At 46.1% G+C, this 13,478-nt stretch overlaps 1 protein-coding gene across 1 annotated transcript in view; it reads right to left on the minus strand.

Moving 5' to 3' along the window:
- The window catches only part of ENPP6 (ectonucleotide pyrophosphatase/phosphodiesterase 6), a 117,379-nt gene extending 107,893 nt beyond the window's left edge, over positions 1–9,486 (minus strand). Inside the window, exon 1 of the mRNA XM_042934268.1 lies at positions 9,216–9,486. Within this exon, the coding sequence (XP_042790202.1) occupies positions 9,216–9,456 (241 nt within the window). The 5' untranslated portion in view covers positions 9,457–9,486. The remainder of the gene's footprint in view (positions 1–9,215) is intronic.
- Between the last annotated feature and the right edge of the window lie 3,992 nt (positions 9,487–13,478).

Genomic DNA, 13,478 nt, shown 5'->3' on the forward strand with positions numbered 1-13,478 from the left:
TTGAGAGGGAGGGGGACACAGAGAGAGGGAGAGAGAGAATTGCAAGCAGGCTCTGCACTGTCAGCACAGAGCCCAACATGGGGCTCAATCCCACAAACAGTGAGATCACGACCTGAGCTGAAATCACGAGTCAGACCTCAACCGACTGAGCCACCCAAGCACCCTCATACCATAGCTTTAAGTTGAAACGTGGGAAGATGTGGTTAAGTGTCCCCGGGAAGCAAGTGATGAGATGTAGACAAAGCTCATGCAGCTGGGAAGACAGATTTAACTGTGCATCTGTCAGAGATATCCTCCCCAGCCTTGGGGAAGGCAGAGAGATACGAAGTCCATTTACTGTGGGTCCACTGGGATCCACAGGAGCAATTTCTCCCTTTTACCCCCATGGTTATTCTTCACGTTTCTGGAACTCTCCTTTAAGACACTTTCTCTGATCCCCTGAAGGGCCAACTCCAAGTGAATATCCTACTCCAATCCTACTCTATTCTGGTGAAAATTTACTTCCCCAAATAGACAGCCCTCCAAACTTTCCCCGATGTCTGCACACAGGAGACCCAGACTCCGAATACCTCCTGCCTGTGGAGCTGATTCAGGCTCCCTTCCTTTTAGTTCCCCCATGCCTTCTCATCGCCCAGCCAGCAAGTCTTGCCACCAGGATGCTCTTCAAATTCAACTCCTCACTTAACAGCCCATCACGAAGAAGAGATGCTTGAACATTTGAAGTGGAAAAGGAAGAAAGGAGGAGTTTACTGGTTCTTCCAATTATTTTCCATCAACTGCATGTGTTTGTTTGTTTTTTTTTTTTTTTTTAACAAATCATCTCTGTCTAGTCCTTCCACCCACAACCAAGTGGTGAATGGGTTCAGCCCCTCTTCACCTGCCTGGTTGTGCTTCTCTGATTTGCTTGTGCCTATGGCCCTCACATCTCACAGTCTTCATAGATTTCTTCTTTTCTTCCTTCAGATCTGGCTCAAGATTCACCTCCTACTAAAAATCTTTCCACTCATCTCTCAATGTTTAGTTCTAGATCCACCTTCTCCCTGGAAATGTTCAAGTCCATTGTAACTGCCAATAATACTTCCCTCCCCTGAGTTGCAGACACTTATTTCTATGCCCTTCCTTTTCAGTAAGACCCACAAGCTTCTTATAAAATCCAACTAGTATCCATTCAGTGTGTGGAATACACTGCATCAGTGTTCGAGATAATTCCCGCCCCCACTGTCAGAGGATTATGCACCCTTGACCTACTGGCAATATAATTTGCTTTGGCCAACGGGATGAGGGATGTGACATGTGCCACCTTGAGCAGAGGTCTTAAGCACCACCACGTCATTCTGCCGTTTTCCCTTAGCCACACGAACAGCACATCTCATCTAGAAGTTGCTTTTTCTGTCTGAGTCTCAAAATGAAGAGGAAAGTGGGGCAGAGTTAATCCTTAAACTCCATGTTCATGAGTGAGAGATAAACCTTAGTTGTAAGCCTCTGATACAGCTTGTTACTACAACATAATTTAGCTTAATCTTAGTTCTAAAGTGTGTAATAGGTACAGTTTTTGTAATGGTGGCTTTACACTAGGTGTCTCCTTCTGTCCTCCAACAAGCCTACTGGCTTAGTTTTACTTTCTTCATTCTACCGATAGATAATATTAAAACACAGAAGAACCTGTTCCAATTCTGAAAGTTAAAAGGGGACAGACTAGAGGAAACTAGGTCTTCTGCAGCAAACTGACAGCTCTTTCCACCCCATGATGCATTTACGGGTTGAACTGTGTTCCCCCAAAACATCCTATCCCTTGGTACCTGCGAGTGTGACCTTATCTGGAAACAGATGTACTCAAGTTAAGATGAGGTCCTGAGGGTGGGCCCCCATCCAATATAACCGGTGTCCTTGGAAGAAGAGAAGAGGCACACGTAGAGGCACACAGGGAGAGCAATATGTGATGACTGAAGCAGAGACTAGAGTGACACATCAATGCATATGCAAGCCAGGGAGCACCAAGGATTGCTAGAAACACCAGAAGCTCAGAGAAAAGCACGGAAGAGACTGTCCCCTAAAGCCCTTAGGGAGAGCGCAGGCTCGCCAACACCTTCCTTTCAGATTACCAGCCTCCGGGGTTGTGAAGGAATAAACTGTTGCTTTAAGCCACCCTGTTTGTTGTAACCCATACAGCAGCCCTTGGACACCAGCACACCATGGCCACCTCGATTTTGGGGCAGAACCCACCGGAAACTCTCTGCACGTGGGGGATAGAAAAAGTCTGTCTAAGGATAACTTCATTCTTCTGGTCAGCAGCCTGGTGTCACCATCCCATCTGTATTTATTTCCAAGAGCTGTCATCACACAGCACCACATGCTAGGTAGCTTAGAAAACGGAAATTTATTTTTCACAATTCTGGAGGCCAGAAATCTGAAATCAAGGCATTGTCAGAGTTGGTCTCTCCTAAGGGCTTCTCTCTTCTGCTTTTTTTTTTTTAAGTTTATTCATTTATTTTGGGGGGGGCAGGGGCGGGGGGAGAAGAGGGAGCGCACAAGCTAGGGCGGGGCAGAGAGAAGAACAGACAGAATCCCAAGCAGGCTCTGCGTCATTAGTGCAGAGACCAATGCAGGGCTCGAACCCACAAACCGTGAGATCATGATCCGAGCTGAGATCAGGAGTCGGACACTTAACCGACTGAGCCATGCAGGCGCCCCTCTCCTTGTCTTTTAGATGGCCGTCTTCTCCCTGTGTCTTCACATAGCCTTCCCTCTGTGCCTGCCTGTGTCCTGATCTCTTCTTGCAAGGACATCAGTCATAGTGGTTAGAGCCCACCCGAATGACCTCATTTTAACTTAATTACTTTTTTAAAGACACTCGTCTCCAAATGAGGCATTGGGGGTAAGGATTTCAACACACACATTTGTGGAATTCAGCCCACAGTGCTATCTCCTGTTTTCAGATATCTAAGGAGACTCATGATGCCTGTGTTCACAGCCTGGCTCCTTAAGCAATCTGGGATGGGGGGCTCAGAACATAAGGATGGCCCTGCCAGACCCGTCCCAGGGTCTGACAGCCAGGACCACATGACATTTGGTCTTCCCAGTCCTCTTACAGATGTTCTAGTGGTTCTGAACCGTTTGCCTTGTTCAGGCTTCACTGTTGCCTCTGCTTTCTTGGCTTCAGCAATCTTGGCGAGAATTAGATTCTCCCTTGGGCTTTCCTGATGGCTAGTGTTCTGGTTAAATCTCCTCTCAACACCCCAGGCCTTGGATTCCCTACTTCGGCACAGCCCCCTCTTCATGGCTGACTCTCCTTTCAACCCTCTTGCTGCCCCAACCTTACAGTCAAAATTCAAAACAGAATGGATAGACATATTTTGAGATACCTAAGACTATTAGAAACAAATAGTAATCAGTTCACCTAAATGGCTGTTAATTACTTTCCTAAAGCAAAGCATAATTTCAGTATTTTCTCCTCCTTATTGGTTTAGGAGTATCTGGAACCAAAAGAATAATCAACAAGTTCCCTGAAACTCTGAATGTTTTAATCATTTTTTAAATAATTTTTAAATGTTTATTTTTGAGAGAGAAAAAGAGCACGGGAGGGGGAGGGGCAGAGAGAGAGGAAGACACAGAATCCAAAGCAGGCTCCAGGTTCTGAGCTGTCAGCACAGACACCAGGCGGAGCTCGAACTAATGAACCGTGAGATCGTGACCTGAGCCAAGGTCTGACGCTTAACCAACTGAGCCACCCAGGTGCCCCTTAACCATTATTATAATGCTGCTTCACAATAATAAATTTTATTTGAAGAAGCCAGGATAAATAAACCATGGTGCAGAGATGGAAAATTAAGGAGAGAATGACGGCATCATGTGGGCTCTTCAGTTAGAGGGCAAGAAAGGCAGATCCACTACAGTGACTTCAGGAAAGAAATCTGAAAAAAACCAGTGGAGCAAACCTTGGGTCTTTCTGGTTAAAAGCATTCCAGCCAGAAGAAATGGCAAGTTGAAGTGTCCTGAGGTGGCCATGTACCCAGAACAGGTGGAGAAGAGAGTCAGGAACGAGGCTGGAAAGGGTCGGGGTGGCCACATGGGTTCTCAGAGAACTTCAGATTTTACTTAGTGTGGAAGCAGAGTCTCCTGGAGAGTCTGAATGGAGGAGAGACACGATCGGATACATGCTGTAGAAGGACTACTCTGGTCGTCTGTGGAGACAGGCAGAAGGTAGGGCAGAGAGGTTGGAGGGAGCAGGGGCTGTTGGGGAGCTCTGGGCAGCAGAGGGTGCAGACTCCAGGGATGGAGGTAGAGGAGGACAGGCTTTGCCATCCAACTTTCTGAAAGTACAGCCTACTCGGGCTGAGGCAGAAAGGGAGGTGGGGAAGAGGTGGAGGAACAACAGAGGGGACCAAGGGGACAACGGAGGGGATAAGGAGCCGTGGGTAAAACAAGAGGAACCCAAGAAAGCCGTCCAGAGGAGGAGCATGGTCCAGCTAAGCACTGTTCCTGGGCCAGAAATCAAAGCCTGAGGATTGACCCTTGACCACAAGGAGGCCCTTGGTGAAAACAATAGTGGGATTGGGTTTTGAGCAGGAGAGAATGAGAGGAGAAGTCGAGGGCATACCAGACATCATGCATTCCAGGAGCATCTCAGTCTGGGGAAGCTAACATGCTGGGGTGACTGTCCCTGAGCAGATGCCGATCTTCAGAGAAGGGGAGGAGAGGGAGCCCTGGAGGCCGTGTCCACGCTGCTTATGCTGTGGGTGTGCAGGGGTCTGCAGGCAGCCCAACAAGTAAAACCTGAATTCTCCAGAAGACTGAGGAGGTGGGCTTTTCTCAAAACATGATTTCTCAAGTACTTTCTGCGTTAATTTCCGTTGGTCCAAATGACGGCCGGTTTTGATTTAAATCAGCTATTTTCGCAAAGGCAGGGAAAAGCATGCTTTAACCTGCCATCTCCTCCTCCAGAATGTTGGATCCTTGATATCTGGGGAGAATTTGCTTCTGTGTAATTTCTAGGAGTGCAATAGGAAATATGTTGACACAAATATCAATGCTAATGGTTAACATCCTTGGTTTGGCTTTGGTCCCAGTAGATCAATAAAGCACATTTACTGAGGCTCTTATTGCCTCCTGGACTGCTCTTGAGGAGACTTCAGTCCCTGGGTCCCAGGTCCTATGCACAACTTCCTGGGAACTCCAGGACTGGGGTCAGGGCCCTGCTAATTGCTGTGTGAGAATCTTGGTCCCTGATGCCTGTTCTCTGATCTCGGTCCCGCTACTGACAATCTTTGGTGTCTGGAGTGAAGTGCCCAACCTCCCTGTACTTTATTTACTAGTTTTTAAATGCTGAACTGATAATAACAGATTGCAGAGCAAATTAATTTCAGCATATGTTTGTCTCTTGGTAGATTATGTTCAGTGAAGATTAAATTCTAGACCAGTTTCCCTGCTACTCAGAGCATTTCTGGACTACTTTCCCCAAGTGCTTAATCAGGAGTGTTCAAGAATTACAAACAAATGTTGCCATTGGCCTTGACAAAATGATGCTAAGTTATGCTGCCTTAAGACTACCCAGCATTTTCTCTTACCCATGGTCTGGATTGACCAAATCACTGCTTTTCTTCCATGGATTTTATGTTAAACTTCACTTCAATGTGGATTTGCCTCACAGAGAAGAGCTTTCCAAAAAGATCCACAGTAAGAGAGATTAAAACAGAAAGCAGAATAGTTACACTGTGGTTGTGTCTTAACCAAGATTAAGTTGATTCAGACACAGCTCTTTGGAAAGAGAGCTTACGCATAGAGTAAGATATAATGATATGTGTGCCGTGCTTGTGGCTGTTTATTCCAGCTCAGAGCCCACCTCTTTCAAAATGCTTCACATCCTACTCCAACTGAAAGAAAATTCTCCTCCCCTCTGGCCTTCTGTCGCATAGTAGGAAAAGCACCCACTGGTCCTTTGTGTATTCGTCTGCTAGGGCTGCATAACAAAACATCACAGACTGGGCAGCCAAACAACAGTTCTAGAGGCTGGAAATCCAAGATCAAGGTGTCAGCAGGTTTGGTTTCTGGTGAGGCCTCTCTCCTTGGCTTGCGGATGGCAGCCTTCTCATTGTGTCCTCACATGGCCTTTTCTCTGTGTACATTTATTCCTGGTTTCTCTTCCTCTTTTCAGAGGGCATCAGTCAGATGGGATAGGGCCCCACTCTAACAGCCTCATTTCGACTTAATCGCCTCTTCAAAGACCATATCTTTACATACTTTACATTCTGAGCTACCAGGGATTGGACTTCAACACATAAATTCTGGAGGGAAACAGTTAAGCCCTTTGCATGCATCTTGGAATATTAGTAGGTACCTGATGTGTCTCTCCTCAACCTGACTGCAGGCTCCCTGGATGAAAGGCCCTGTTTTAAGATTCTGTGTATCTCCTGCAATCAATGGCTTGATGGGTCTTCCTGATACTATTGAATGTTGTTCACATTTGTCCTGATGCAGATATATTTTGAAGGAGAAAAAAATCAGCCATGGCAGCTTCGTGTCAGTGACTGGGCTAGATGATTTCCCAGATTGCTTACAAATCCCATGACTGTTCATGCCCCATCACCATCCGTGTGGCTTCACAAAAAATTCTCCTCTCTACAGAGTTTTAGTCATTTGCTTAATTTCTTACAGTCAGACCTCCCAAGAGGTGCCAGTCTTAACTTTGGCTAATTCCCTATGCATGTCTGCATCTGGCAGTCCCTGAGATCCTGACCTGACTCGGACCTGGAAGCCGAGGAAACAGGCTCAGGGCAGTGCAGTGGGTTGCCTGAAGTTGCCCCAAGAGGACTCCATCCAACTTTTTCCAGCTCCAAGGCCAATACCCTAATATTCCTCATTATGCAAAAATAAGAACACCAAGGGCTTTATGTCTTATGGGCAGTAATTTATGTAATGAAGTGAGATCATAGTCTCTCTTATGAATGCTGATGAACCTTATAACAGCATATCTTTTAGTACCAAAAGGATCCAGCATACTTCTTTTGTTGATTCATAAAATGCTCAAATGCTCAAACCATATGTTTAAGTATAACTCCCAATGGATATATCCTTCCTTAAATGAAAAGAGAGGAATTTTTCAACATCAGGTGGGACAATAAGCATGATATTGGGAGGAGTAATCTAAATGTAGCCACGAGTCGCTTCCAGGGCGCTGGAGATGATACCAGCTTCATGGCCTGGCACCTCCCAGAGGTGCCTTCTCTAAGGCATTCACGTTCACCCGGTAGGTACAAGACAAATCAAACCCAGAGACATGTGCATGTGAACATGGGCCTTGCTAGACACGTTCTGTGTACGATATCACTTCTATAAAAGTGGGAAAGCCAGTGTAAGCATCGAGTAGGCTTTCAAATGAAATAATGCATTCAACATCTAAAACTTTGTAAGCGTAATGTGTATGGAGCCCTTGTGGCTTCCTCGGGGGAGACTGAAGGTGAGAATTTTGCCAAACGCCAATGGGCACTGCCCATCCCACCACGGGAAGGGCTCTTCTGTCATGACTGGACAAGTGGAAACACCCCGAGCTTGAAAAGAAGGTTCGCCTCTGCGTGACTGAGGCCCCGCGACCATTATTCCCCGTGCCAATATCAGGACTGTGGGTCTGACAAACAAAAGGCCATGTCCTTGGCTTGGTTTCTCTGGGGAGGCTGTAACGGTCCCCTTTTACTCACTGGAGGCTGGCTTTCTCAAATGGATTTTGTTCATTTTCCACTCAGATTGAGAAAACTGCACGTGGCAGTTTATGAATTGGGCCTCCCAGCAAGTCTCTGAAGGACAACGGGAGTGGGGGTGGCCTGCATGCGGGAGCCTCCCTGCACAGAACTGAGGTCGGGCTGTGGCACACAATAACATCTATGTGTGACCCAGCAGCCTGCGGACCTACTCCCTGCGAGGGGAGACACATGCCAAGCAAGGACGAGAGGACTTCTGTTCATCCTTTTTATCTTACACTTGCTGGTTGTTTGTGGCGGGGGCGGGGCAGGGGGGGGATTAAAAATAAGCAAATAAATTCCTTGCTTGTGTGTCATCTGGGTTTTTTTTTCTCCCCATGCTTTCATTTCTAACTCTCCAAAGTATCTTCCCACCTTAATTTTATGGCATTTTTATATACACATGCATCCAGGACCCGCGCATGAAGTCAGAGATATCAGTTTGTCTTCCAGACTCCTTTGGGTTTGCCGCTGCATGGAGATCCATAGTGAGATACAAGAGTTCTCATCCCCTTCCCATGAACATGATTTATAGAGTTCTCCCTGTGCTCAGAGCATATAGCTAAATCCTGCATAAGCAGCAATCACAGTGCATTCTTAACAGCCTCCCTGGACAGTTTGCTAAATTCTTTCTGAGAGCCTCTCGCTGGCCCTTACAAAGATTAGCTAAAAAACAAACTGGAGGCTGGGAATCCAACTGTGTGAACAGAAAGTATGTTCCACTGCACTCATAGAGGATCAAGTTTGTGGAATCACATTGGGCGTTCTGGCTGTCCCAGATGAAGACCAATTAGGCAAAAACCAGCTTTCCCAAACCCAAGCGCACTCTGGGTTGACTAGGGTTGTTTTCTTTTGTTTTGTTTTAACACATACTAAAAGTTAAAGGTGGGAATCTCAACTAAGTAACATTTTTTTTCTTCCCCACGTCATTTTACCTGGTCCAAGAAGACAAAAGAGGGGCCAGCGGCATTGCTAAGTAATACTTCAATGTACAACCTAAAAATTCTCTCCCAGTAATCCTGGAACGCCACGTATAGTTTTCAGAGTCTAGCACAATGACAAACAAGCTAAAATACCTCCAGGATGACAGATGACTGCAGAGCAAAGGGACAGAAGGAATTTGGTACAAACACACAAGGACCTGTTGACTTTTTAGCCTGAACTTAGAAAGTACGGAGTTAACCAGAATTTTTGTTTGTAAAACAAACAACTACTTTTAACATCCTCTATTCATGTGGTTCTCTGTTCTCCACATGGAGAATCCAAAACAGGTCCTTGGGATAACTTTTGGAGAACCACACTACTGTGGAAACAAAAAAAAAAAGTCTCAGCCAAGAACTTTGGTGTCCCAAAAGACCAGGGAAACCTGAACATTTAAATAAGACATTAATGCCAGGAGCTAACCGTTCCCTGTTGGACTCCAGCTCCCTGCCCCCCCCCCCCACCCCCCGAGCTCCACCAGCCAGAAGAGGACACAGTACTCACCAGTCATTAGGGTGTAGTAATTGGGGTAAGAGAGACTGGGAAAGTCTGGGGTCAAGTAATCCACTTTCACTCCCCTGCTCACAATCTCTTTGAAACCGGGCAAAGACTCCAGGGCCTCATCACTGATGTAGTCCGAGCGAAAACCATCCAGCAGAAACACCAGGAGCTTCCGGCCAGCCGAGGCTGGCCGCACCAGGCTGAGCGCGAGGACCAGCAGGAGGGCCCCGAGCTTCGCTGCCATGCTGCCAGGAGCCTGCCCGCTCGGCTGGCACAGCCGTCCCCTTGCAAAGACTGAGGATGGAGAATCTGTAGCTATTCTCTCTTCTAGGGGCTGGACCTTGACTGCTGGCCTTCCTGAGCCAAGTTCACTTTCAGAATTTAAAGGTACAGCACCCCCTTTAAAAAACATCTATGCTCACCCTTTACTAGAAAGACCAGAGACTAACTCCTTTGGGTCTCCAAACAACCCAGAATAAACACCGGGGAAGAGAAGGCAACATTATTATTTTGGGTGAGTGTTCCAGAAATACAAGCACCCACAGATAGGTAGAATTTTAGAAGATGACAGAAGTCAACACTAACTTTGCAGTTGGGCTAACCAAAGGGTGGAACCAAGGAGAAGAACAATCTTTTAATTTGCTGCTATCCCACGTCTCTGCCCCACTTAAACTCTCCTACTGCCCTTTTCGCTTACAATTTAGGAACACGAACCTCCTAATTCGGTATATAAACAAGAGATGATAAAATTAGGTGGGCATATCTGTGAACTTTTCAGCAGTGCCTCTGTCACGCAAGCATTTAGAAACAAATTACTTGTCAATGTCTCAGCCACCTTTTTCCTATGCATCTATAAAAAAGTGCTTATTGTTGTATTCTTCAAGTTGTTGGTGTTCAAACCCATATGCAGGAGGAGGTGGCGCTCAGCAGAGCTGTGGAACTAGAGAAAAAGTTCCAGAGTTGAACAACAGGGTGTCGCTACTATCACATGGGTCCGAGGTAGCCCTGCCCCAAGACAGCAGCCATGAGACAGAGAGCAGGAGGACCAGAGTCCGAGATGGAGAAGCAGATATAACCACGTGGGCTTCATGACAAGGAGGACTGGGCAGAGGAGGGACTCGGAGGCTGGCCAGGAGGTCAGGGAAGGGCTGCAAGGCACAGGTGGGCTAGGCCTCCATCCAGATTGCAGGGGTTCCCCAGGGTGGGTCTTTCACTCGGCAGAAAATTAAGTGGAAAGGCTTATTAAATGTGTGTAGCCCATAGCAAGAGCTTAACAAATGCTAGCTCTTATTAGCATTACAACACTGCTCAGATTCCGCTGCAAGGCCCAGGGCAAAGCTTTACAGGGACCTACGGTAGCCAGCCACCAGCCACCCGGATCTCGGATCTCGGTCAGTTCTAAAACGCCTCCCCCACCCCTGCCCTCGGCCTGTGCCTTCTCTTCTCCTGTACTACTGCGTGTAGAGTCACGAGATCATTTCTAAACTGCGCAGCAAAAGAGGAAACACATCGGCCCAATTACCATTCCCGCTTCAGCTGACTTAGACAAAGCTCCGACTTCATTTTTCCAACAAAAGCAGTGATTTTTACAATTAAAAAAAATAAGAACACCAGGGGAGATTTTTCTTAATGTTTGTTAGTTTGAAAACATAATGTTATTCTTATTTCTTTGAGCTGTGGGTTATTACTGTTATTCTAAACAGAACAAAGAAGAAGGGAAGGGAAGGGAAGGGTAGGGAAGGGTAGGGAAGGGTAGGGAAGGGAAGGGAAGGGAAGGGAAGGGAAGGGAAGGGAAGGGAAATAAAGAGAGAAAGGAGATGGAGGAGGGAGGGAAGGTGGGCAGGCAGGAAAGACAGAAGAGAGGGGGGAAAAAAGGAAGGAGAGAGAAAAGAAAGGGGAAAGGTACTGATGAGCTGATGGTCTGTGCAGGCAGTGATGACACACATTAAAGAGACTTTCCTCCTGTCCAAGGGTCCAAGGGTCCAAGGGTCCAAGGGTCCAAGGGTCCAAGGGTCCAAGGAAGCAGCAGACACAGTTAGATGCGCTGTCAGTTCCTGAGCAGTTCCAGGGTTGTGGACTGCGGCGGGGGGGGGGGGGGGGGGGGGGGGGGGGGGATGTAGTAGTGTCAGCCCATGTGATTTGCCTTGGGGTGGCCCCGGGGCTCACTTGGGGAAAGGTTAAGGACTCCAAATTGTCAAGATAAATATAAATGGGGCATCCGCATTCCTGGGCCGCCATTAAGAGACACAACCCAAAATATGGCTCCCTGAGTGTTCACAGATCCCCGGAGGTTCCCAAGGCTCCACGGACAGTGCTGTGAGGTATCTGGGCGGGGACACTGCTGATGTGCCCTATATTGTTTTACGATGATCTTATTGCTTTACGATAATGTTTAGACAGTTTCTCTAAAGTTCTAGGTCAATAATTTATTGGAAATAAGTATCTTAAATAAACATACCCACATAGGAAGAAAGAAACAAACACATGGGATGGAATTCAAACTAAGGAAATCCCAGCATTGCCTACAGTAGGACTCCTCCTAGTCTTCTACGTTCTGGTCTGGAAAAGGTTGGAAATAAAAGGTAAAAAGGCAATAGATGAGAAAGTGTGGTTAATATTAACTGCCCAAAGTCTTATGGTCCAAAGTCTTACATGTCTGTTATCTGGATGAGATTACTGAAGGTGTCTATCAACACCTAATACTTAACAGAACTGCTTGGTACTTGTTTTTCAAAGATTGACAAGGCTGTATGGTCATCGTCCACAACACAGACAATACAGAAAAATGAAAAATCTCCTCTAGAATTTAGAACCACCTTTGTGTTGAAAGCTTTGTGTAGTTGCTAGTGACATGCATGAGTTCTCAGGAGTATGCTGCCCAGATCTGTCAGTACTCTGGTGCCTCACCTCCATGGAGAGAGACAGGTGATATGGAAGAAAAGAGACCGAGGCTTTCAGAAGGAAGACATGATTCCGTGGCCTGGATTCTGGCATGAAGCAATTGTGTGATTCTGGGGGAGCTGGCCTTTCCATGCTTTAGTTTTCTCCTCTGAAAAGGGACAAAAACTTTAAGGTCCTTTCCAGCTAAGGATCTGAATAGACATTTTTCCAAAGAGGACAAACAGATGGCTAACAGGCACATTAAAAGATGCTCAATGATCACTAATCATCAGGGGCATGCAAATCAAAACCACAGGGAGATATCACCTCACACCTGTTAGAGTGGCTAGCATCGAAAAGATGAAAAATAACAAGTGTGGGTGAGGATGTGGGGGAGGAGATAAAATCACTGTCTCAAAGAGACAGCTGTACCCTCACGCTCACTGCAGTATTATTTACAATAGCCGAGATATGGAAGTGTCCATCGATGGATGAAAGGATAAAGAAGACATGGTATGTACACATAATATATACATATACAATAGAATATTATTCAGCCATGAGAAAGAAGGAAATCTTGCCATTTGCAACCGTCCAACATGGATGGACCTTGAGGACATCATGCTAAGCAAAATAAGTCAGACAGAGAAAGACAAACAACTGTACATTCTCACTTGTATGTGGAATCTAAAAAAACCCAAAATCATAGAAACAGTAGAGTGATGGTTGCTGGGGGCTGGCGGGTCGGGGAAACGGTGAGATGTTGGTCCGAGGGTACAGATTTCCAGTTATGAGAAGAGATGAGTAAGTTCCAGGATCTAATGTACGAATACGGTGACTATAATTACTTGTATATTTGAAAGCTGTTGAGAATGTACATCTTCAATGTTATCATCACACACACACACAAGGGTAATTATGTAAGGTGATAGAGGTGTTAACTAACCTTACTGTGGTAATCATTTTGTAATATATATGTGTTTTGAATCAGAGAGAGAGAGACAGAGAGCATTCTGGAAAGTATGACCGTTAAAGGTGAAAAGGAGTCAAAGGTGGTATTAAAGAAAGTGCATACAACAATATTCTATTTGTTCCTACCAGAAAAGTAGTCTTTGTCCACTTTTTAAATGCAAAAGGTCTCCAGGAACATACTCCCTCTACAAAAGGCAGATAACTAAGCAAGAATATGAGTGGAATATCTAGAAACTATTAGTCTGAGTCCTCAGCTCATGCTTTGGCACAACCTGCTGTTTCAAGGTGAGGATCAGGGACCCTCTCTTTACTCCTGTTAGCAGTCACCGAGCGGGAACCACTATCAGCCTTCGGACAGAGTCCCAGACTCATAGCTACTGTGGTGGACGCCCAGTCTCACTCTCTAGAGTACTG

The sequence above is a fragment of the Panthera leo genome, chromosome B1 (assembly GCF_018350215.1).
Source record: "Panthera leo isolate Ple1 chromosome B1, P.leo_Ple1_pat1.1, whole genome shotgun sequence".
NCBI lineage: Eukaryota > Metazoa > Chordata > Mammalia > Carnivora > Felidae > Panthera > Panthera leo.